The 26460-nt window shown below is 40.6% G+C and overlaps 1 protein-coding gene across 14 annotated transcripts; it reads left to right on the plus strand.

Moving 5' to 3' along the window:
- Positions 1-25: 25 nt before the first annotated feature.
- On the plus strand, positions 26-24870 carry IFT25 (intraflagellar transport 25). Of its 14 annotated transcripts, XM_065522221.1 has the most exons (7): positions 26-239; positions 921-1031; positions 6037-6149; positions 15682-15788; positions 17377-17445; positions 22146-22189; positions 24660-24870. In XM_065522221.1, exons 3-7 carry the CDS (start codon positions 6052-6054, stop codon positions 24774-24776), a joined length of 435 nt encoding a protein of 144 aa, XP_065378293.1. In that variant the 5' UTR covers positions 26-239; positions 921-1031; positions 6037-6051; the 3' UTR covers positions 24777-24870. The 14 variants fall into 14 exon arrangements, 11 of the variants coding, with proteins under 11 accessions (XP_065378293.1, XP_065378297.1, XP_065378288.1 ...); XR_012419967.1 differs by lacking the exon at positions 921-1031 and having other exon boundaries at positions 26-85; positions 17382-17445; XM_065522225.1 differs by lacking the exon at positions 921-1031.
- Positions 24871-26460: the final 1590 nt, after the last annotated feature.

Genomic DNA, 26460 nt, shown 5'->3' on the forward strand with positions numbered 1-26460 from the left:
CCGGCACGAAGGCGGGGCCGGGTCTAGAGGCGGGGCCGGGCCCCAGGCAGGCGACCCGAGGGCCGAGGGTTTGGAACTAGCAGAGGTGGGCCCTGCGCGTGCGTGCTCGCGGGAGGGCGGATCCCCTGGGTCCTGCGGGCCCCAGGGATACAGCTGAGCTGGGGGAGGGTAGGCAGCGCAAGTCCTGGGACTGCCCTGGGAAAGGCGCTCGGGAGTGGTTGCGCATCTTGGCCCGCGAAGTAATGGGAGCTGGAGAAGGCGGGGTCAAGGGCGGGCGGGGCCTGTGGGAGGCGTGGCGCGAAGAGCTAGGGGTAGGAGGGGCCGAGGCCGCGGCGAGGGGGCGGGGCTGAGGCGGGGTGGGGCCTGTGGGAGGCGTGGCGCGAAGAGCTCGGGGTAGGAGCGAGCGCGCCCGGGAACTCTGCGGAGGCCGCGGCGGCGCGGGGGGCGCGGCTGAGGGCAGGGCGGGCCTGTCGGAGTCGTGGCGCGAAGAGCTCGGGGTAGGAGCGCGCGCCCGGGAACTCCGCTGTGGTCGCGGCGAGGGGGCGGGGCTGAGGGTGAGACGGGGCTTGTGGGAGGCGTGGCGCGAAGATTTCGGAGTTGGAGCGCGCGCAGTCCCGAACTCCGCTGAGGCTGCGGCGAGGAGGCGGGGCTGTGGGTTGGGGCGCTCTGCGTGGGGCGGGGCGAAAGGGAGGTTTCGAGCCAGGAAGGTACGGCGCCCAGAACTAAGGGGAGTCCCAGGCGAGCGGGCCGCGGGGTGGGCAGGCTGGTACCAGGGGGTGTGGGGGCCTGGCCGGGCAAGGCAGAAGGAAGGGGATGCTGGTGGGAAGGGAGCAACAGTGGAGGGTGGTGAAAAGACGAGCAACGGGAGGCGTGGAAGGGCCGTCGCGGGAGGTCTGACGCGGACCCGCCTTCTCCTCTAGACCCTGGAGGCGCCAGTGCCAGGCCTCGAAGCTCTTTGAGGCCAGAAATAGCGTCTTGACCACCAAAAGGGAAAACCAATTGTAAATCGAAATTAATTAGCCTACCAAAATGTAAGCTGTCAGCCGCAACGTAAGCCATCTAGCTATGAATTGTACTTAAGGTCGGGGGCATTTATTATATTCTTTACATACTTTGGGGCGAGGCCTCCACAAGTCTGAGGCTCTAGGGCCCTCGGAAGTCTGTCTCCACAGGGCCTGGGACTGAGGAGGAGGGTTTGGGATGGAGGTGAGAAGGTGGTGCCAGGGCTGGTTTGTCTTGGAAGCGGTGGCCTTGTCCCCGCGGAGACAAGCCGTAGGCCAGGTCCGCGTTTTCTAAAGTACACCACGTTCCCAATGGATGGTACTTGAAAGAGCATGAGGAGTCCAGCTGTAGCACCAGAACCAAGGGGGCTGGTCAGGTTGAAGGTCCTCTAAGGACTTGACCTGAAGAGGTTTGGAGAAAGAAGGACCACAAAGGGCATGTGAGCTAGCGATGAAGGGGTGAACTGGGGACGAAACCAGTGGCCCTAATTTGAAAGACAGGATAAAGCATCAGGGAATTCCAGGGTCAGGGATTGTAAAAAATGGAAAGGATAGCACCCCAGAGTGTACCACCTTTGGTAAACTGCGGCCCTGAGGAAATTACCTTGTTCTGAAGGGGTGGGGGATTAGACTACCTCCCAAACCTGCACTTTTGTTTTGTTTTTTGGAGACATCATCGCTCTGTAGCCCATGCTGGAGTGCAGTGGCGCGATCTCACCTCACTGAGCCTCCGCCTCTTGGGTTCAGGCGAGTCTCCTGCCTCAACCTCTGGATTAGCTGGGATTACCGGCGCCCGCCACCACACCCGGCTAATTTTTATATTTTTAGTAGGGACGAGGTTTCACCATGTTGGTCAGGCTCGTCTTGAACTGCTGGCCTCAAGTGATCCGCCTGCCTGGGCCTCCCAAATGCTGGGATTACAGGCGCCTGCCAACAGGTCCGGCTAATTTTTGTAGTTTTAGTAGAGGGGATTTCGAGGTTTCACCATGTTGCCCAGGCTGGTCTTGAACTTGTGAGCTCAAGCTGTCCGCCCATCTCGGCCTCTCAAAGTGTCAGGATTACAGGCGTGAGTCACTGGCGTCATTGTATGTATTTCTCTAAGGTTGGTTGTCTCTTGTCATTAACTGCAACAAAAGATAAAGAAAACCCAGTCTCTGCCATTTCTACTTAAGTAATTCTACCCAAAACAGGAAATAGGGAGGATAATGTTGAATATAGAAGGTGTGAAATGAGTTTTGCATTAAAGCATGTGTTTGCTTCTCAGAAAACTTAAGAATGTGAGGTAAGAAAAGAACTGAACACTTGGGAAGTACATTCTTTCCTATTCATCTCCATATCAACCCTGAAGTGTAACTCTTTTTTATTTTTATTTTTTTTATTTTTATTTTTTTTTTTGAGACGGAGTCTGGCTCTGCCGCCCAGGCTGGAGTGCAGTGGCCGGATCTCAGCTCACTGCAAGCTCCGCCTCCCGGGTTCACACCATTCTCCTGCCTCAGCCTCCCGAGTAGTTGGGACTACAGGCGCCCGCCACCTCGCCCGGCTAGTTTTTTGTATTTTTTAGTAGAGACGGGGTTTCACCGTGTTAGCCAGGATGGTCTCGATCTCCTGACCTCGTGATCCGCCCGTCTCGGCCTCCCAAAGTGCTGGGATTACAGGCTTGAGCCACCGCGCCCGGCCATCTCTTTTTTAAAAAACAAGTTCTTGACCGGACACAGTGACTCGCTCCTGAAATCCCAGCACTTTGGGTGGCCAAGGTGGGCGGATCGCTTGAGCTCATGAGTTAGAGACCAGCCTGGGCAACATGGCAAAACCCTGTCCCAACAAAACAAAAAAATGAGCCAGGCTTGGTGGTGCGTGCCTGTAGTCCCAGCTACTAGGAAGGCTGAGGTGGGAGGATCGCTTGAGCCTGGGAGGCAGAGGTTGCATTGAGCCGAGATCACATGGTTGCACTCCAGCCTGGGCCATAGAGCCAGACCTTATCTCAAAAAAAAAAAAGTTATCTCCCTATAGCTCCAACCCTCACATTTCCACCCCCAAATAGATTACTGCATAGTTTCCCCAGCTTTACACTATTTATACATGGGTCCAATAATTACTTGTGGATGTGCTGTCCTCTATATGATGGTATATTTAGCAGCATTTTCCCTCCCAAGTTGTGACAGCTAAAACTTCACATGTTGTGAAGTGTCCGTTGGAGGCCAAAATCTACCCCCAGTCCAGTTGAGAACCACTGGAGTACGGAGTACAAGATAAACTTCATTGCCGTTAACTTGGCTTTTCAGATCTTTCATTATCTTTTCCCAATCTACCTTTCCTAGAATTTGACTCAGTCCAAGAGAACTACCAATGCAGGAATCCTGTCTTTGGCTTCCTCCATAGATTTCTTTGGCTTCTTCCATAGATTATGATCTTTTACTGACTTTTCTTGGATGTTTCCAGGGATGAAAGAAATTTAAAATCTTTACTTTGCACGAAAGTCCTTGTCTCTCCAAAGTTCCTGCTCAAAATGTGTATTTGTTGAGTTCAGTTCACACCCCTGGAGGTGTAAAAAATCCTTTTTCCATTTGTGAGCACCACTGAGAATAAAAATGGTAGTCATATTTCTATTTTTCACCTTCCTCTATGTAATATGGTTTATAGATCATCATGAACTTTTTACTCTCCTCTGAACAATATTGCGCCTGACGATGTCCTACTTAAAACATACTACCCAGAACTGAACACAGTGTTCTGGATGTGCGTCACACGATGTTAGTACGTAGTATATTATACTATTAGCTTCATGCTTATTCATCTTCCTTGACTCTGAAACTTGAAGGCAAGAACCAAGTCTTAGTCCCTAGGTTGTTATATTCGTCTTTGCAATACTAGCACAGTGCTTGGCCCTTAGTTCAACTGGTGTTCAAAAATGTTGATGGAATGTGGTACTTCCTTAAACTCTAAGATAGCATTCCATTACCTTTAGGGGCAGATAGAGTACACTGTTGCCTTATATTGACTTTGTGATCAACCAAACCTATATGTATCAGATCAGAGGTTGGCACACTTTTTTGTAAAGGGCCAAATAGTAAATATTTCAGGTTTTATGGGCCTTGTAGTCTGTTTCAGTGACTCAGCTATGTCACTGTAACATATAATCAGCCATAGGCAATATATAAGCGAATGAGCATAGCCACTTTCCAATATAATTCATGGACATTAAAATATGAGTTTCATGTAATTTTTGTGTGTCACAGTATATTTTGATTTTAAAAAATATTTTAAAATGTTAAACACATTTTTAGCTTGTGGGCAGTACAAAAACAAATGGCAGGCTAGATTTGGCTCACAGGCAGTAGTTTGCTAACCCCTGATTTAGACTAACCCTTGTATGATTGATTTTTTCCAAAACTGAGTAAAGGTTTTTACTTTTATCCTTATTAGATGACTTACTCATTGCAAGCCATCTTTCTAGCTTACTCATTTCTTTTTGAATGCTAATTCTGTCACCTAGCGTATCAGCTGACATCCCAAGCTTTGTGTCTGCAAAATTGATGAGCATACTTTGTGCATCCTTAATTAATAAAAATGTTGAGTAGGATAAGGATAGAAGTTCTCCACAAGTTCATTTTCTTCCATTAATCATCATTCTTTGAGTATAGCCACTCAGAGTTAGAAATATCTACCTAGAGTACTGGCTGTCACCCAATTCATATTTCTCTGTCGGGTTCACAGGGTATCTTGAGAAGCTTTGTCTGAAGCTTTGTCGAAATGTTTAGAACATGTTCCAAATGGGTAGGAATTCCATCAGACAAACAGAAATGTATAGGTTTGGTTTAGCTTGTAAACTAATGTTACTGCTACTTCCAATTTTAGTACTTCCTTGGTTACATTTTCAAGGCTACCATTTTAATAATGAATTTTAATAATTTTAGGGTTTTGTTGAGAATTAGCATTCAAGTTTATCAATCTGTATTTACAGAATTCATCATCTTTCTCCTCTTAAAACTAAGGCTTGACAATTCATCCCACACTGACTGTTTTTCTGGTATCAATAGTGTCAAAAGCTGTGGTAAGATTGATAGAGAAAAGAGGCACAAAAAATTAAAATATATGTGTTTTCTTACCAATGTTACCACACTTTTAATACTATCGATACTAATTTTTAAAATATAATAGAAAGTGAACTGTATTCTAATAAATAAAAACTAAGAATAAATGCATTTTTATAAAATACTGATACTGGCCGGGCACAGTGGCGCATGCCTTTAATACCAGCACTTTGAAACGCTGAGGCAGGAGGATCACTTGAGGCCAGGAGTTTTAAGACTAACCTGAGCAAGCTGGGTGTGCTGGCTCACGCCTGTAATCCCAGCACTTTGGGAGGCTGAGGTGGGCGGATTACGAGGTCAGGAGTTTGAGACCAGTCAGGCCGACATGGTGAAACCCCGTCTCTACTAAAAATACAAAAATTAACCTGGCGTGGTGGCGGGTGCCTGTAATCCCAGCTACTCAGGAGCTGAGGCAGGAGAATCGCTTGAAACCGGGAGGCAGAGGTTGCATTGAGCCAAGATCGTGCCATTGCACTCCAGCTTGGGCAACAAGAGTGAGACTCCGTCTCAAAACAAAGACTAGCCTGTGCAGCATAGCAAGACCCCATCTCTACAGAAAAAAAAAAAAATTTTTTGGCCTCCCAAAGTGCTGGGATTACAGGCATGAGCCACCGCACCCGGCCTAATTGAGTATTTTTATGGTATTCCATGTTGTTCTCCTCTGTTGACCTTCTTCCTGTACCTCTGTGTTTTTGTTTTTTTGTTTGGCTAGGGTAGTCAGGGACTTATTTTGTGAAGCAGAGTGGCAGAAATAGTCATGTCATATAGATTATCCCTGGGAGAGGTTTCTTATATAAACAAACATGTTAGAGTCCCTCCCACATGTTGAATAGCTTGGCTGTTAAACCATCTGCTAGGCAACAGCCTTTCCTTCTCACTTGGTTTTCTCAGATAAAGTTTAGAGAATCAAGAAGTTGCTTTTTTTGTTATTTTTTGATTTGCAGGTTAAACATTTTAAGATGAGAAAAATTGATCTCTGTCTGAGCTCTGAAGGGTCCGAAGTGATTTTAGCTACATCAAGTGATGAAAAACACCCACCTGAAAATATCATTGATGGGTAAGAGTTACTATAGTTTGTTGTTTACAGTCTTAAATCAGTGAATCCCTTGAGTACTTGGACTGTGTTTTATAACAACTTGCCCTATTAAACATAGTTTAATAAATGTTTGGTGAATTATCTGATATCCACTTTTGGTACCATTTCTGAAACTAATTCAGTTGTGTATATTTAGGTTTTTGATCCTTTTCTTTATAATGCCTAAACTGAACTCTTCATACAAATAGGTTTTTTTAGAAGTGGTTTACCAAGGCAAAAACTCAAACAACTTCATTTTATGGAAGTGTAAATTTTAAGGTCTGGTTTTGGTTTTACTCCAAGTTTTTCTTGGAATAAGAATGTAAATATTATAACTTCCTATATACTACCTATTTCCTTACTGGTCTAAGTGATATCTTTGCAGAACTGAATGCTTCATTCCGTGCTATCACGTATTGTTTTGCCTCTCCCCTTGTTGATATCCTTCCAATTTCTACTCTTCATTGTGCTACAGCTTTTTCTAGGTGGATATTTTTCTAAATATTGTTCTTAGACTTCTGATTCCAAGAAAAAGCAGTTAATGGGAGAACTCCTTTTTTTCTTTTTTTTTTTTTTAAGACAGAGTCTCACTCTGTCACCCAGGCCAGAGTCCAGTGGCGCCATCTTGGCTCACTGCAACCTCCGCCTCCCGGGTTCAAGTGATTCTCCTGCCTCAGCCTCTTGAGTAGCTGGGACTACAGGAGTACGCCACCACACTGGGCTAATTTTTGTATTTTTTAGTCGAGACGGGGTTTCACTATATTGGCTAAGCTGGTCTCAAACTCCTGACCTTGTGATCCACCCACCTCAGCCTCCCAAAGTGCTGGGATTACAGGCATGAGCTACTGAGCCCACCTGAGAACTCCTTTTTATTTTGAGACGGAGTTTTGCTCTTGTTGCCCAGGCTGGAGTGCGATAGCACAATCTCGGCTCACCAAAACCTCCACCTCCCGAGTTCAAGTGATTCTCCTGCCTCAGCCTCCCGAGTAGCTAGGATTACAGGCATGCACCACCACGCCTGGCTAATTTTGTATTTTTAGTAGAGATGGGGTTTCTCCATGTTGGTCAGGCTGGTCTTGAACTCCCGACCTCAGGTGATTTGCCCACCTTGGCCTCCCAAAGTGTTGGGATTACAGGCGTGAGCCACCGTGCCTGGTGGAGAACTCCTTTTTTAATACTTCTGGCTTATTACTTTCTTGAACCCTCTTTCTTGGTATATGTACAGTGACCAGAGTTTGACTCATAGAACCATCTAATTTTAGGCCTGGAAGGACTTGTGGGTTTATTTTGCCAAAACCCTTTATTTCAGACTTGTGGTGAGAGAGGTCTAAGGAGGTTAAGTACTACTTTTAATTATTGAAGGCAGAACCAGTTGTAACAGAGGTTTCATGATACTTTATGTATCTTGAAGCCCATGTATCTGGATGAAATTCTAGCAACTCAGCCTCTTCCTTGAAGCCTAGTTGTAATCTTTATGACAACTGACTTTTCCCCTCAGATTCCTTTAGCTCTTTGCTGGGGTCCAATAACAGTTGGTATATACCTCTGTTACCTTACTTTTTCCTTTATTGTATTGTTTATTTTTAATGGTTGTTTCCTCTCTCAACTGTGAATTCCTAGAAGTCAGAGACTTTTTCTATGAGTCAAACTTGACTAATATTGGAAAGTAATCAACATCTACACACACACGCATACATATAAACACATATATATGCACATATTACTCTACATTTGCATAGGGCTTTATAATTTCATAGATACTTTGTCAGTTGACCCTTACAGTAATCTTGGGGAATAAGAAGCACAAAAAAGTATTTTCAACTCCTTCGTAAAGATGAAGAAAAGAATGATCAGATGACTTGCTCAAAATAAAAATGACTTGCTCAAAATTACACAGATAAGCAAGAGGCAGAATCAGCTAACACTCATGTCTTCTAACTTGTACTCAGGGATCTTTGTGCTACACTGGGTTAACTCAAACTTAGTTTGAATCAAAAATTTAATATCTGCTTTTTGCCTGTGTCTCTTCTTTCTTTTTCTTAGTTGTTTACTTCCTGAAATTCAGGTAATAGTTACTATCCTACTCTGACTTGGAGTAGAAAAATTAATATGGGAATTGCTTTAAGAATACACAGAACTGTGGAGATTTGCCTTAAGTTGTTTGCCAGAAATAGAGGACTTTCCAGAAACACTCCTTGATTTTGATTGGAGATAGATTAGTTTTCCAAGGCAAGATCAATTTACCTTGCAATACTTTGGTGATCTTTCTCTCAAGCGAGTCTGTTTTATATGTTTATAGAATGTTAGGATTAGCTATCATATATTGCAGTTAATATTTTAGGCTCTGTCCATTTTGATAAATAAGGACATAATATTTTTTAGATTAGACAAAAACTCTTAGTACAGGAAAACATAAGGAATAATGTAGTTACTGTCCTGATAACTGAACAGAGTACATAGGGGACTTTTAATGCATATGCAGTTCTAGAAAATATAATTAGACTGTATATTGTAGACACTAAAAGTTAATTTCTGGCCAGGTGCGGTGGCTCATGTCTGTAATCCCAGCACTTCAGGAGGCTGAGGCAGGCAGATTAGTTGAGGTCAGAAATTCAAGACCAGCCTAGCCAACTTGGTAAAACTCTGTCTCTACTAAAAATACCAAAAAATTAGCCAGGTGTGGTGGCGTGCGCCTATAGTCCCAGCTACTCGGGAGGCTGAGGCACCAGAATTGCTTGAACCCAGGAGGTGGAGGTTCAGTGAGCTGAGATCATGTCACTGCACTCCAGCCTGGGTGGCAGAGCGAGACTGTCTCAAAGAAAAACAGAAAGTTATTTTCTGTTCACAGTTGCTTTATCTAAATAGAGTAACCATAGAATTATTTGGAGAAAACAGTGCTATAAATGTGTCCCTACGGGATAATGGAATATTGTTTTATGGCCCTGCTCCAAACTCTCCATTCCTTCAGAAATAAGAGTTAAATAAATAGCCAGGCATAGTGGCTGAGGCAGGAGGATAGCTTGAGGTCAGGAGCTTGAGACTAGCCTGGGCAACGTAACAAGACCACATCACTAAAAAAAGAAAATGATTATACTTCTAGTTTTCCTCTGCCCTTTGTATTTAATGTGTCAGTGAAAAAGGGGAAAAGAGGTTCTACACTAGGAAAAAAAAAGCCAAGTAAAAAAGAAGAGAGAGAATCAGTTCTTTTGGTGTAGTGTAGAAGAATACTGTATTTAGAATTAAAATTCCTGGGTAAGTGAACTATGTGTTATCTTGGTCAAAGAGTATATATATTACTCTTTGAGCCTCAATTACTGATCTGAAAAATGGAGGATAATACCACCTTTCCTGCTGACCTCAGAATTGAGAAAAAAATCCCATGAGATAATCCATGTAAAATAGGTGTTAGCTATAAAGTCATATTTAAAAGAAAACTACCACTTTGATGACTTCCTTATATATAATTACAAGATTTAGTTAGATGTCTTTTCTTTTTTTTTTTTTTGAGACAGGGTCTCACTCTGTCACCCAGGCTGGAGTGCAGTGGCATGATCTCGGGTCACTGCAACCTCTGCCTCCTGGGTTCAAGTGATTCTCCTGCCTCAGCTTCCCGAGTAGCTGGGACTACAGGCATGCACCACCATGTCTGACTAATTTTTGTTTTTTTGTTTTGTTTTGTTTTCTGAGATGGAATCTTGTTCTGTTGCCCAGGCTGGAGTGCAGTGGCACAATCTCAGCTTAGTGCACCCTCCGCCTCCCAGGTCCAAGCAATTCTTCTGCCTTAGCCTTCAGAGTAGTTGGGATTACAGGTGCACGCCACCACGCCCAGCTAATTTTTTGTATTTTTAGTAGAGACAGGGTTTCACCATGTTGGCCAGGCTGGTTTAAAACTCCTGACCTCGTGATCGGCCCGCCTCGACCTCCCAAAGTGCTGGGATTACAGGCATGAGCCACCGCACCCGGCCTAGTTACATGTCATTTTAAAATTCAAGTGTATCTCTAACATGATATTTTATGTTATTCTATTGGTTATGTTCATTGAAAGCATCCAAAGAAAAACATGGGGCAATTAAAATTAATTTAATTAATTTCAATAAGTAAAATTTAAAATAATATAAATATGAAAGGAGACTGTAAAATATTAAGCATTTTATAAAAACCCAGAATTTTGAGTTAGGAGAGCTGACCTTGGCTGGACACGATGGTTCATACCTCTAATCCCCAGCACTTTGGAAAGCCAAGGCAGGAGGATCACTTGAGCGCAGAAGTTTGAGGCTACAATGAGCTGTGATTGTGCCACTGTATTCCAGCCTGAGTGACAGAGCAAAACCCTGTCTCTTAAAAAAAAAAAGTAGTTCTGGCCTTTTTTTTTTTTTTTTTTTTGGTAACAACCTTATTGACATATTATTCACATACCATACAATCTGCCCATTTAGAATATACAATTCAGTGGCTTTCAGCCTATTCACAGTTACACAGTCATCTCCACAACCAATTTTAGAACAGTTTCATCATCCGAAAAAGAAACTCCACACACACAAGAAACCTCACACTTGTTATCAGTCACTCTGTATTTTCCCATCCATACTAGCCCTAGGCAAGCATTAATCTACTTTGTTTCTGTAGATTTTATCTATTGAGATATTTCATGTAAACAGAACCATACACATGTGGTCTTTTGTGACTGGTTTCTTGGTGTCTTTTTTTTTTTTTTTTTGAGACGGTGTTGGAGTGCGGTGGCGTGACCTCGGCTCACTACAGTCTCTGCCTCCTGGGTTCAAGCGATTCTCCTGCCTCAGTCTCCTGAGTAGCTGGGATTAAGGCAGGCACCACCACATCTGACTAATTTTTGTGTTTTTAGTATAGACGGGGTTTCATCATGTTGGCCAGGATGATCTTGATCTCTTGACCTCATGATCTGCCCACCTCTGCCTCCCAAAGTGCTGGGATTACAGGCGTGAGCCACCACCCCCGGCCATGAGTGGTTTCTTTCTTTTGTTTTTTGTTTTTTTGAGACAGTCTTGCTCTTTCATCCAAGCTGGAGTGCAGTGGTGCAATCTCAGCTCACTGCAACCTCTGCCTCCTGAGTTCAAGTGATTCTCATGCCCCAGCCTCCCAAGTAGCTGCGACTACAGGTGTGCACCACTACACTGGCTCATTTCTTTATTTTTAGTAGAAACAGGGTTTTACCATGTTGGCTATGCTGGTCTTGAACTCCTGACCTCAAGCAGCCTACCTGCCTTGGCCTCCCAAAGTGCTTGGATTACAGGCATGAGCTACCACACCTGGCCTGGTTTCTTTCACTTATGTGTTTTCAGGGTTAATCCATGTTGTAGCACATATCAGTACTTCATTCTTCTTTATTGTCAAGATTTCATTGTATGGATATAGCACATTTTATTTATGCATTCATCAGTTTATGGACACCTGGGTTGTTTCTACTTTTGAGCTGAATTTTCCCCAATTTTATTTTAAAATAACAAATTATGGATCCAAAAAACTCAGCATAATTTGATCTTATAGATAATTTGATTTATCTATAAGCTAGATAAATACAGACGTTGTATCTTAGTCAAACTGCCGAAAAAGAAAAAGAAAAAAAATATTTTAAATAGCTAAAAGGAAATAAAAACTATTATATACAGAGGAACAATAGCACTAATGACAGCTGACTTTACATCACAAACAGTGGAAACCAGACAACAATGGAGCAATATCTTTAAAATACTGGGAAAGGGAGAAACAAGCAAATATTTAAAAACCCTGTCAACCCAGAATTCTGTGTCTAGCTAAACTATCTTCCAAAAATTAAGATAGGATAAAGGCATTTTTCATCACAAGTAGACCTGCATCACAAGGAATGCTAAAAGAAATTCTGCAGTTTGAAGAGTATAATACTAGGTGGAAAATCAAACCTATAAGAAGAAATTAAGTGTACTGGAAATGGTAAATATTCAGGTAACTATAAAAGACTGCCTTTTTTTCCTCTTTTAATTTTTTTGAAAGATAACTGACCACTTAATGAAAAAAATTGTATTATGGGGTATATTATATATATAAAATATATGACAACAATGGCACAAAAGTGATGTTCAGTGTAAATTGACTATCATGAGGATTTTATGTTGTAACCTAGAGAGGAGCTATTGTAAAAATTCCTAATAAAAGAGGTATAGCTAAAAAAGATAGATGAATTAAATGGAATGTAAAAAATTTATTCACTCAGAAACAGGAAAGGAGAAACAGAACAAGAATAGATGGGAGGGATGAAAATGAATAGCAAGATAGTAGATTTATACTCAGCCATATCACTAGTTACACTAAATGTCAATAGGGCTAAACACTCCAATTAAATATCAGAGATTGTCAGATTGGATAAAAAGCCAAGACCCAAATATATATTGTCTAAAAGATACGCACTTTAAATATGAAGATACGAATAGGTTGAAAATAAAAGGATGAAAGAAGATGCATCCTACAAACAGTTTACATAAGAAAGTCGCTGTAGCTATATTCATATCAGACAAAGTAGAATATAAGACAAGGAGTATTACCAGAGACAAAGGGGACATTTTATAATGTTAGAGGGTCCATTCATTAGGAAGAGAGGATAATCCTAAGTGTATATGGACCTAATAATAGTTATTTAAAATACATAGAGCAAAATCTGACAGATAAAAGGGAGAACTAGATAAATTCACAATTATAGTTAGAGATTTTAGTACCCTTTTCTCAGTAATGATAGAACAATTTGGCAGAAAATCAATAAAGACATAGATGATCTGAATAATATCATAACCTCGACTTTGTTGATGGTTATAGAATACTATAATCAACAACATGGAACAAGAACATATTGATGAGTTGCGTGTGGTGGCTCACACCTGTAATCCCAGCACTTTGGGAGGCCAAGGCAGGCAGATTGCCTGAGCTCAGAAGTTTGAGACCAGCCTGGACAACATAAAAAAACCCCGTCTCTACAAGAAAACACAAAAATTAGCCAGGCATGGTGGGGCATACCTGTAGTCACTGTTCCTTTTGGAGCTGAGGCAGGAGGATGGCTTGAGCCCAGGAGGTCAGTGCTGCAGTGAGCCAAGATAGTGCCACTGCACCGCAGTCTGGGTGACAGAGCGAGACTCAGTCTTTTAAAAAACCTAAAACCCAACATGTTGAACATTCACTGAAATGTGCCGAAACATAAAATAAGTCTCAATATATTTCAAGATTAAAATCTTAGAGAGTATGTTCCCTGACCACAGTGTAATTAAATTAGAAATAAACAACAAAAAGATATTCAGAAAACCCCCCCAAAACTTAGTAACCACTACACTTCTAAATAACCCATGGGTCAAAAAAGAAATCATAAGGGATCTTAGAATTTTATTTTATTATTATTATTATTATTATTATTATTATTTTTGAGATGGAGTCTCCATCATCCAGGCTGGAGTGCAGTGGTGCAGTCTCGGCTCATGGCAACTTCCACCTCCTGGCGTCAGCCTCCCAAGTAGCTGGGACTACCGGCGTGTCCCAGACACCTGGCTAATTTTTGTGTTGTTAGTAGAGACGGGGTTTCCCCATATTGGCCGGGCTGGTCTTGAACTGCTGACCTCAGGTGATCCACCCTCCTTAGCCTACTAGAGTGCTGGGATTACAGGAGTGAGCCACCATGCCTGGCCTTAGAAAATACTTCTAACAGAATGATGTTGAAAATATAACATACCAAATTTGTAGCATGCAGCTAAAGCAGTGTCTCAAGGGAAAGTAATAGCGTATATACTTATGTTAAAAAGGAAAAAACTGTAAAACCAATAATCTAAATTTTCACCTTAGGAAGCTAGAAAAAAAATGAGCAAATTAAACCCAAACTAAGTAGAAGAAAATAAATAGTAAAGGTAAGAGCAGAAATCAGTAAAATAGACAATTATTAGAAAAAATAATAAAGCCTAAAGTTGATCATTTGAAAGGATTAATAAAAGTTATAAAGAACAAATTTAAGCTAATACATTTGACAACTTAGATGAAATGGACAGATTTCTTGTAAAGCTCAACTTATAAAAATGACACAAGATCAGTTGGAAATTCTGAACAGCCTCATATCTATTATAGAAATTAAATTCAATCAAATATTTAGAGAAGAAATACCAGTCTTCCACAAACTTTCTCAAAAATAGAGAAGGAAACATTTCCCAAATTGTTTTATGAGAACATTATCCAGATAGCAAGGCCTGACAAAGACATGACATGACAAGAAAGAAAATGGAGTGCAAAATAGTACAACCACGTTGGCAAGCTGACAGTTTCTTATAAAGTTAAATATACTTTTACCCTATGTCCTAGCAATTCCACTCTTAGTAATTACCCAGAGAAATGAAAACATGTTCACAAGCACTTGTACAAGAATACTTATAGCAGTTTTGTTCCTAATAGTAAAAAGCTGCAAGCAATTAAAATATCCAACAAAAATATCAAACAAAATCACGAATGAAAACGTTGTAGCCTAGTTGGTGGTGATAGAAATCAGAGCAGTGGTTGCCTAAGGGAGGTAGGGATTGTCTGGAAGGAAAGATAAGGGAGATTCTGGGTCATGGAAATGTTCTGTATCTTCATTGGAGTATTGGTTAGATAAGCATATACATTTATCAAAACTCACTAAGTTATGCACTTAAGGTAAATTTCACTGTAGGTAAATTTTACTTCCCAAAAAAGTAAAAAGCTTATATAGTTAAAATAGAAATGATTATTTCTGTAGTCAAAACCATATATACTATTTTGACTATATATGACTTAAAATTCAGTGCATGTTTTAATTTTGTTTGAACAGACATTTAGCATATATCTACTATGGGTGAGCATTGCAGCAGTTGTAGGGTTATAAAGATGAGTAAGAGAAAGAAGCTGGACTCAGAGCTCAGCATCTAGTGGGAGCCATAGAAACACAGGAGATTAAGTGCCAATGTAGAGATGGAGGCTGAGTATGAGATAAGTGCAAAAGAGGGAGGAAGTGATTCTGATTTGGTGGTGTTAGATAAATGGGACCAGAAAGTGAATTAACTTATGCAAGGGGAAGAAGGGTTTTTCGGGTAAAAAAAACAAAAAACAAAACCTCATGAATGAGCTAAGGTACAGAAGCAAGAGCCTGCATAACGTATTTGCAGAATTTTAAGTGGCCCAGTGTGACCACAGTGATAGAAGAGAATATAACTTAATGATGGAACCAGATTGTACAGTCTTAAATGCCATACGAAGGAGTTTAGAATTATAGGCAATAAGGGACCACTGAGGCATTTAGATAGGAGTGACATCAATTCCGTTTCTGTGTTTTAGAAAAGAATACCTGGTAGTAGTAAAGAAGAATTATTAAAGTTAGAGAGAGATTAGAGGCAGAATTAATAGAAAGGAGATGTAAGAATCCAGTAGTCATTTAATTTTAAAAAAACAGGTATTCAGTAAAATTTTATGATTAACCATTTATATTTGGCTATTCGTATTTTTTCTTTAAAATTAACAATAGGAATCCAGAAACGTTTTGGACCACCACAGGAATGTTTCCCCAGGAATTCATTATTTGTTTCCACAAACATGTAAGGATTGAAAGGCTTGTAATCCAAAGTTACTTTGGTAAGCAAATCTTACATTAATTTTTTCTTCTTTTTTTTTTCGGTGCTCCAGGTAAGGCTCATGTGTTGATTTTCATTATCCTTTCATTTTTTCCATAGGCAGAAGGCGTGTATGTAAACTTTTGGCAAAACACTAGTTTTTCTTTATAGCATGGAATCCAGTTTTATTGCTGGGGTGAAAGGATGGGGATTATGGGTTAACTGCCTTGAGCTCAACTGGCCTCTCTGAAACTGCAAATTTGAAACCCTTCCAAAGCACATAATAATTTCCATGCAATTTACTATGTAAAAGTCTGGCAAAAGGCCCTATTAGGAATATAAGACTACAGCTTGCCAGAACACTAAGTTCCATGACATCTTTATTCTAGATTCATTTATCCTGGAGTTCTTTGTCAAATTCTTGTTGAAAATCTGATAACCCTGATTATTTACATTGGATAGTTGTGATTCTTCTATTACTAGTGGCATTTTCTCAGGAATTTAGGGGGATAATCTCCCTTGGGACATCATTCTAATCCTATTTATTTAAGGATAAAATGTATCAGACAAAATCATGGCAGGAAACAGAATACATCCCAGATGGTTCAAATGAAGAGGCTCTATTGATGGGGCTATTTGCAAAATTATGGCCTGGGTTAAGGGAAGAAACAAGGCAAGGAATGATGAGGCCCTCAGAAACTAGCTGTAGCAGGAAGCTGTGACCAGCCCTGGCACAAGGGAAGGAAATAGTGTTATCAGAGATCTGTGAGAGCTGGAGCCTGTGTAAAAGGGCCTAACAGGAGCTGTAGGCAGGAGAAACTGTCAAAGATGTCACACTGAAGCAGGAAGGGAGTGGAGATAAAATTGGCTGATCTCCCTTCCCCACCCCAATCTCCCCCTGGTGTCTCCCACTGGACAAATCCAGTCAGAAGGCAGTGGTAAATGAATCCATGTGATACAGTCCACAGAGGTTAGCCCCTCATGGCACAGAACAGGACAAAGAAGAGGAAGAGTGGATCTGGAGTGGTAGAGACTGGACTGAGAACAGTGGAGAAAAACCAGTTTAGGAGGAAGATGACTGTATTCCTGATAAGTCTCTTTTCTCATTAATTGTGGAGGCTCTGGGTTTGAATTCCATTTCTGGTACTTACTAGCTGTATATCATTGAACACCTTGCTTGGCTCCTCTAAACCTGTTTTCTCACCAGTAAAGTGGGTTAAAATACCTTTCTCATAAGATTGTAGTCAAAAGTGAATGGATAAATATGTTTGACTCATCATAGGCTCTCCATAAATGTTTATGACCAAGACCACCAATAGTATTATTATTGCCAGTACACACAAAAAAATTGGAATAATGCCAAATTCAAAAAAGCTCTACTTGCTCTGTGTTGTATGGTTGCAAACATTTGGAAGATTAGTTACACAAGACTATATTTTACTATAGGGTTTTTTGGAAAAATACAGAGTAACTTCCATGATGTTTCTGATCCCAGTGTTTGTGTAGTTCCACTGTGCATGACAATCTCAGGCAGAGGGAAAAAGAAATATAGGGTCAAAAACGTAGAGACAGATTAACACTTTACTTACTTTGTTTATTGACAATGTCAGTACAGACCTTGAAGATTGAAAAGAGCACGTCTAAAGAGCCAGTTGATTTTGAGCAATGGATTGAAAAAGGTATGTGTTTCACCAGCATTGTTCTGAGCATGAAGGAGTAGATAATATTCCTTTGACTCTACATTTCTCATCTAGCTGCACTTTGGTGAAAAAAGATGACTTCAGTGATCCTTGTGACACATTTAGGACCTAGAAAGACCCAGGTTTGAACACAAAGCTGCTTCTTCATTTACTGGTTATATAACTATTAACATGTGACTTAATTTTTCTCAGTTTCAAAATCCTTATTAGGAAAATGGCGATGATATCTATCATTTAAGGTTTTGGTGAACTAGTGTCTGGCATATAATAGACAATAAATATTAGTTTCTCATCTTCTTTCCTTTCCTCCTGATTAATGGTACTATTTAAATATCACCAGCAGAATTGATAGCCTCTACTTAATTAAACACAGCATCTTGCCTTCATATGTCTATCTCTTTTTTTTTTTTTTTTTTGTTGAGACGGAGTCTCGCTCTGTCGCCCGGGCTGGAGTGCAGTGGCCGGATCTCAGCTCGCTGCAAGCTCCGCCTCCCGGGTTTACGCCATTCTCCTGCCTCAGCCTCCCGTGTAGCTGGGACTACAGGCGCCCGCCACCTCGCCCGGCTAATTTTTTGTATTTTTAGTAGAGACGGGGTTTCACCGTGTTAGCCAGGATGGTCTTGATCTCCTGACCTCGTGATCCGCCCGTCTCGGCCTCCCAAAGTGCTAGGATTACAGGCTTGAGCCACCGCGCCCGGCCATATGTCTATCTCTTTTCCCTCTCAAAATATCATGAAAATAATAGTAAAGGAATAAAAACAGGCATAAACCTACAAGGACAAAGATTAAACAACCAGCAAACTAAAGCAAATGTGAGAAAGCAGATGGAAGAGTAGTAACTTCTTTAGCTGAATGAACTAGGTTATAACCTAAGGTCTTGCCAAGAAGCATATCAATAAGAAGCAAGCCACTTTGTCACACAGAACCCCAGAAAGGCCTAGAGCTGAAAGGCAACAGGTGCCATGGGAAGTATGAATGAGACCTGGGTCAGAAAATAAGGATGATTAGTTGAACATCTATATACAGAGTAATCAGACTCTAGGTACCTTCTTCCATCCTGCAAAGCTAAGTGACCACTCCTTTCTCCCACAGACCTCCACTACCACCCTCAAGAGACAACTGCAAATATAGAATGTTGAGGCTCAGGAGACCAGATACATAGTAGGGAGTGAGTGAGACATGGAGTTGAAAATTGGATACTAGTGGAAGTCTACATATTGAATAGCAGGAACACCAGCCTCCTTCCTGTGTTCTGGTATTAATGTCAGCAGCCAAGAATATACCCTCAGCTGGAAGACTGGAACATTCATCTTTGGAGAAACTAAATGGCCCTAGAAAAAAGACCTATGGATACTGATAAAGGCCAGCTCATTTCTGGTCACCCTATGGTCCAGTAATCAACAAGTGTAGCTCATGCACACGGTTTTCAAATGATGCACAGTTTTCAAATAATCCAGAAGTAACAAAAGACAAAGATCACAAGACATTGATGAAGACCTCAGACCATGAATATAATCAAGCTTTTAACTCTAATTTCCAATCTATAAGAAATACAGAAGATAGAGGAACAAATTAAGTGAAACTACGAATAGGCAAGATGATAAAATCTAGAATGTGGGGCATGGGCACAGTGGCTCACGCCTGTAATCCCAATACTTTGGGAGGCTGAGGGAGGAGGATTGCGTGAGCCCAGGAGTTCAAGACTGGCCTGGGAAACATGGCAAGATGTTGTTTCTACAAAAACATTTAAAAATTAGCTAGGGATGGTGACATGTGCCTATAATTGTAGCTACTTGGGAGGCTGAGATGGAAGGATCACTTGAGCCCAGCAGGTTGAGACTGCAATGAGCTGTGATCATGCCACTGCACTTCAGCCTTGGTGACAGAGCAAGACCCCATCTCTAAAAAAAAAAATCTAGAATGTGGGACACTGTACGGGACAACTGACCTGGTGTCTTCAGTAAGTCAGAGGCATTAAAAGATGTGTGTGGGGGAGAGAAAGCAGTTCAAGGTTAAAAGATACTTAACTCTGATTTTAATAAACCAATTATGAAAAGACAGGGACAATTGGGAAAATTTGAATAGAAATTGGGTTTCATATTATATTAAAACACTATTTTTAATGTTGTTATGATGGTGGTATTATGGTTATATAAAGAATTACTATTTAGAAATGGATAATTAAGTATTTAGGGGAAGCTAGGCTCACGCCCATAATCCCAGCATTTTGGGAGGCTGAGGTGGGTGGATCGCTTGATCTCAGGAATTCAAGAAACTACCCTGGGCAACATGGAGAAATCTTGTTTCTACAAAAAATATATATACATATTTGCTAGGTGTGGTGGCATACACCTGTAGTCCCAGCTACTTGGGAGGCTGAGGAAGGAGGATCACTTAAGCCTGGGAGGTGAAGGTTGCAGTGAGCTGAGATCGTGCCATTACACTTAAATCTAGGTGACAGAGTGAGAGCCTGTCTCAAAAGAACAAAAAAGTATTTAGAGGTAAAATGTCAAATAATGTCTTGCACTTGCTTTAATTTTTTTTTTTTTTTTTTTTTTTTGAGGCCGGAGTGCAGTGGCACAATCTTGGCTCACTGCAACTTCTGCCTCCCAGGTTCAAGCCTCAGCCTCCTGAGTAGCTGGAATTACAGTCATGCACCATGATGCCTGGCTAATTTTTGTATTTTTGGTAGAGAAAGAGTTTTCACCATGTTGGCCAGGCTGGTCTCAAACTCCTGACCTCAAATGATCTACCCACCTCAGCCTCTCATAGTGCTGGTATTACAGTAGTGAGCCACCACACCTGACCTAAAATACTTTAGTGAAAAAAAAAAATTGATAAATCCACTATGATGAAATGTTAGTAATTATAAAATCTAGCTTATGGGTATATGTGGGAGTTTTGTTATGTTCTCTCCTAAGTATGTTTGATATTTTTATTTTCTTTTTCTTTTCTTTTTTTTTTTTTGAGATGGAGTCTCTCTCTGTTGCCCAGGCTGGAGTGCAGTGGCACGATCTTGGCTCACTGCAAGCTCCACCTCCCAGGTTCATGACACTCTCCTGCCTCAGCCTCCCGAGTAGCTGGGACTACAGGTGCCCACCACCACGCCTGGCTAATTTTTTGTATATTTTTTAGTAGAGATGGGGTTTCACCGTGTTAGCCAGGATGGTCTCGATCTCCTGACCTCGTGATCTGCCCACCTCGGCCTCCCAAAGTGCTGAGATTACAGGTGTGAGCCACCGTGCCCAGCTGATGTTTTTCAATTTTTCATAAATAAAAAAACTATGCAAATGAAAAAGTTTATTATTAATTTCTGGTGATAGAGTTGTACAAGAAAGAAAATATCATTATAATTCATTACTTATTTCAGGAGTAAATAACCTTTAGATAGACAAAGTAATGTAACCATCAAGTAGGATTTCAAATTTGAGAGGAGGGAAAGAGGGAGAAGTTGAAGGAGGAAAAAGAGGGATTTCGGCTTTAAAAAGCTAAAATTTCACCTACTATACTATAAAGTCAGTAAAAAATTTATCAAAAAGGAATAAAAGCATATAATTTCAGGAAAAACAGCTTAAATAGTTGAGAATGTTTACTTTTAGGAAGCAGGACTAAAGGAGAAAGAAGGGGTAAAGCAGATTACTGATTTTCATTATTTCAGAAAAGGGTTAGGAAACAGAAACACTTCTTTTAATACTGTGGGGCTTTTACATTGTATACATTATTTTATATGAAGTTAATTTTGAATACTGTCATTAGCTATCATTATAGCAATTAAATCTTTCATGTTTCCAAAAGAATGTTTGATATGATTAACTCATGATCAAATAAATTAATCTGCTCTAAAATTAGATAAGGAAACATTTTTAAAACTTGGATACCAGAAAAGATTACTTCATGGGCCACACAATTATGCATCATAGTGAAAGTCTCACTGAGAAATTCAGCTCTAGTTGTTACCTTTGGGTATGGCAAAATGGCTCCTTTCTGTTAGTAGCTGGATCCTCAAATGTTCACTTTTTTTTTCTTGAAAAGGGGATTTTTTAAAATAAATGTTTTAAAAAGAAATTTTCACATTTTATCAGTTCCTTATATTCTTTTACTATTAATATAATTGACATTTACTTTTCCTTTTGTTTATACTCACTAGGATATTTTATAGCTCATAGATTATCTTTTTTGCCTTATATATCATATACCTCTTTTTTTTTTTTTTTTTTTTTTTTTTTTTTTTTTTTGAGACGGAGTCTCGCTCTGCCGCCCAGGCTGGAGTGCAGTGGCCGGATCTCAGCTCACTGCAAGCTCCGCCTCCCGGGTTCACGCCATTCTCCTGCCTCAGCCTCCCGAGTAGCTGGGACTACAGGCGCCCGCCACCGCGCCCGGCTAGTTTTTTTGTATTTTTTAGTAGAGACGGGGTTTCACCGTGTTAGCCAGGATGGTCTCGATCTCCTGACCTCGTGATCCGCCCGTCTCGGCCTCCCAAAGTGCTGGGATTACAGGCTTGAGCCACCGCGCCCGGCCTATACCTCTATTTTTAAATCAAATTTCAACATGCAAACGATGAGTCCTTCAAACCTGGTCTTATAATTTACCAGATATCATTTTGCTGAACATAAATTTCAGTAGCTATTCTCATGTATTTTGACCCTTAACTCATTTCTTCTGTTACATTTGTGTTTTAGATTTGGTACACACAGAGGGGCAGCTTCAAAATGAAGAAATTATGGTAAGTGAATATACTTTATAGAATTAAAAATTAACGTGCACAATGTATTTAGACTTTAAACCTATCTCCATAGTCATATATAATAAATATCCTCATGATATTATAGGTTCTGTATCTAAATCAACCAGTAGAGAAAGTTATTCTCAATAATAATATAAGCTAAATGTACATTCATAAATTAGGCTCTTTCATAGAGAGTGACGGCAAGATAAAACAATTCTTTTTTTTTTGTTTTATTTTTCTCATTCATTTACTTTGAAGTATTTATTTGGTTTGCTTTTTTTCGTTTGATTCTGTAGGCATTTTAGAATAGGAATCAAAAAAGGTCGAGATGCCAAAATTGAATGTTAATTTAAGCATGAAAGGACAAGGGAGATTCAGATAAGGGGAACTAGAGCATAGGATCAGCAACAAATAAGCCAAAGAGAGGTGAGGTGGAAAGAGAACCAGTATTTTTCGACAACATTCCATTGGGCTTTGCTTGTCAAGTGAAATGAATGGCTGTTGATGAGGAAGCTGCTGCCTCATCAGGAGTTCCTCTGTTCCTGGTAGTTGGTCAGGCCCCGGTTTTAGACTAACACAAAAAAGTAAAACAACTGAATATCTATTAGGTGGTCATGCTTTGTTTAATTAAAGTTTCCCTAAGTGAGGGTTAAAATCGTACCTTATGCATTAAGTTTACTTCTTCACAACTTGCCGGAAGCTACTATTAAATCAGTGTTTCAAAAAATTCTGTAGGAAGTTTTTTAATCCCTTTTGTTCCTTTCTCTCCCACCAAAATTCACCCGAGTACTGGGGAGGCCAGTGAGGTCCTGAAAAATAATTAATGTTACTGAATTTTATCTTCCTGTTTTTTTCTGTCTTTACCTAGTGGGTTATGATTAGTAAGTCCCTGCTACCTTTCGTATATTGTTTCAGGACTCCACTGTGGAGAGTCACAGCATTATAGAAAATTTGAAAAATAGCAGGGGGGAATGGGAGGCTGGAAATCACCCATAATTTTATTACCCTGTCACAAAAACTTTTACTGTATTTATTTTCTTCTAGTTGTTGACCATTTGCTGTACAGTTAGAATAATAATGTGTGGACAATTTTGTGTCTTTTTTTTAACTTAGTATTATATTATACAGGCTTCATAAGTATATTATACAGGCTTCATAAGTACAATTTTAAAATAATGTTTGCCAATTGGCATACATTTAAACTAATTTTCTTTTTCTTCCCTCTGTCATTACACAGTTTGTCCCCTCTGTATACACAGGGGACATCTATGCATATTCCTGCTACTGTGACCTCCACCTTTTTTCTTACTTTCTAAGATTAAATTTCTTTTTTTTTTTTTTTTTGAGACAGAGTCTCGCTTAGTCGCCCAGGCTAGAGTGCAGTGGCGCGATCTTGGCTCACTGCAAGCTCCGCCTCCCGGGTTCACGCCATTCTCCTGCCTCAGCTTCCCGAGTAGCTGGGACTACAGGCGCCCGCCGCCTCGCCCGGCTAATTTTTTGCATTTTTAGTAGAGACGGGGTTTCACAGTGTTAGCCAGGATGGTCTCGATCTCCTGACCTTGTGATCCGCCCGCCTCGGCCTCCCAAAGTGCTGGGATTACAGGCGTGAGCCACCGCGCCCAGCTTCTAAGATTAAATTTCAAGGAATAGAATTACTGGGTGCAAGGTTATAAGCATACTTAGAGCTTTTAAAATATATTGGCTAATTGCTTTCCAGAGAAATTATGTAAATATAAAAATGTAGTCATGCTTCAGGGTAGTATATTCTGAGGCAACACTAACCAAAGGAAACTTCTTTATTATGAAAAATACTTCAGAAAGACACTTTTTTTCTTTTTTTTGAGACGGAGTTTTGCTCTTGTTGCCCATGCTGGAGTGCAATGGTGCAATCTCTGCTCACTGCAGTCTCCACCTCCCAGGTTCAACCAATTCTCCTGCCTTAGCCTCCCAAGTAGCTGGTATTACAGGCATGTGCCACCACTCCTGGCTAATTTTGTATTTTTAGTAGAGACAGGGTTTTTCCATGTTGGTCAGGCTGGTCTCGAACTCCCAACCTCAGGTGATCTGTCCACCTCAGACTCCCAAAGTGCTGGGATTACAGGCGTAAGCCACCGCACCCAGCCGACACTTTTAAAAAATTAGAAACTGGGCATGGTAGCTCACACCTGTAATCCCAGCACTTTGGGAGGCTAGTTTTGAGGCTAGTTCAAGACCAGCCTGGGCAACACAGCGAGACCCTGTCCCTACAAAAATGAGAGTTGCAGTTTTTAGCTCCAGTTGCTATTTTTCATCAAACCAAGGCTTATATTTAGCTGATACGTACCACAACTATTATATGTAGCTGGCCTTATATATTGTTACGTATTTAGAATATTACTCTTGCATCAAGCCATTTCTTCTGCTAACTGCTTGTTAACAGTTAACTAGCATTGCTAAAAGCATTTATATTGATTTTTTTCCCATACAGGCACGTGATGGCTCCGCTACTTACTTGAGATTCATTATTGTATCAGCCTTTGACCATTTTGCATCTGTGCATAGCGTTTCTGCAGAGGGAACAGTAGTCTCAAACCTTTCCTCATAATTAAAACAAAATGCTCTTGCATGATTTTTTAACAATATATTTATTTAAACAGGAAGTTGTCACTGATATACTTTATTAAAAGGATTTGTATCAATTTGTTTCAGTTTTTATTTACATTGTTTTCAGTATTTGGGGTAAAGGAATTTTGTTTTTATCAGTCAGCAGTACTGGCCACCATGGAGGAAATGAGGAAGCTTTGGCTTCAGTATATAGCTTAATCGAGGAAGTGACTGCACATGAAAATTTAATGTGTAATACATTGCATCCCCACAGCATCCACTCTGGTGCTCTTCAGCTTGTAGTGCATTAATTTTTTAATTGATTGATTGATGCAAAGAACTAAATGAGCAATATAGACAGTAAACAATTGAAGAGGTCAGAAAAGAGAAAGTACTTATGGACAGGTTTCATGAGGTCATGGAACCTGGGGTGGGCCCTGTAAAACAAGTGATTTTACTTTTTCTTTTAATCAAAAAAAAATTTTTTTTGTAGTAGGGTCTAGCTGTCTCCCAGGCTATAGTGCAGTGGCTCAATCTTGGCTCACTGCAACCTCTCCATCCCCTGGACTCAAGTCATCCTCCCACCTCAGCTTCCCAAGTAGCTGGGACTACAGGTGCATAACACCATGCCTGGCTAATTTTTGTATTTTTTTGTAGAGAAGGGGTTTCATCTTGTTGTCCAGGATGGTCTCAAACTCCTGAGCTCAAGCGATCTGCCCACCTTGACCTCCCAAAGTGCTGGGATTACAGGCATGAGCCACCGCACCCAGCCTTTACTTTTACTTTACTAACCTCAGAGAAGGGTTAGGAAATACATCATCTTACTTTTTGTTGTTGTTTTTGAGACAAGGTCACCCAGGCTGGAGTAAAGGCTTGTCTCAAACTCCTGGGCTCAAGCAATCTGCCCACCTCAGCCTCCCAAAGCGTTGGGTTTATAGGCATGAACCACCACACCTGGCCCTCTTTCTCTTTTTTAAGAATACTATTTCTTAAGTCCATGAAAAGATCTAGAAGCAGTGACATCCAAATATCAGTGAGCATATAAAGTACCCAGATTGTGATCTCTAAATACCTTTTCCATTAATTGGAACCAAGACTCTTTGGAGGAATGGCCTATTCCAAAAGTGTGACAAGAAATAGACAAGATGAGCCTGGGACATTTTGTTGTGCCAGAAAGTAGAGACTAATGGATAATGTCAAGAGGATACAGAAGCCACCATGAAAGTACTATTATTAGCAAAAAAAAAAAAAGGGGCAATTTGAGCAGGAAAAAAAAATTTACAATTGACTACAACCATACTGAATGTATTTAAAAGTGAATTCATATTGATAGAAGAGAAAAAAGACCAAAACAAAACCCTCATTGGACTACATAGGATGTAACTAGGGCAGAATTACTCATTTGAATATTTGTATTTAAAAAGAAAGAATTGGGCATCTATCTATCATGTACAGACTATATTTGAGAGTTACTAGATAACGCTAGTAGATGAGAGAAAGTGCTTTGCAGAAGAATTCCTGCTTATTAATGTGCAAGATATGATAGAATTAGAGAATCATCATTAGTCCAGGCATGGTGGCCCATACCTATAATCCCAGCACTTTGGGAGGCCAAGGTGGGAGGACGGCTTAAGCTGAGAAGTTCCAGACTAGCCTGAGCAACATAGCTAGACCCCATATCTACA

Source organism: Macaca fascicularis, chromosome 1, assembly GCF_037993035.2.
Source record: "Macaca fascicularis isolate 582-1 chromosome 1, T2T-MFA8v1.1".
Classification (NCBI taxonomy): domain Eukaryota; kingdom Metazoa; phylum Chordata; class Mammalia; order Primates; family Cercopithecidae; genus Macaca; species Macaca fascicularis.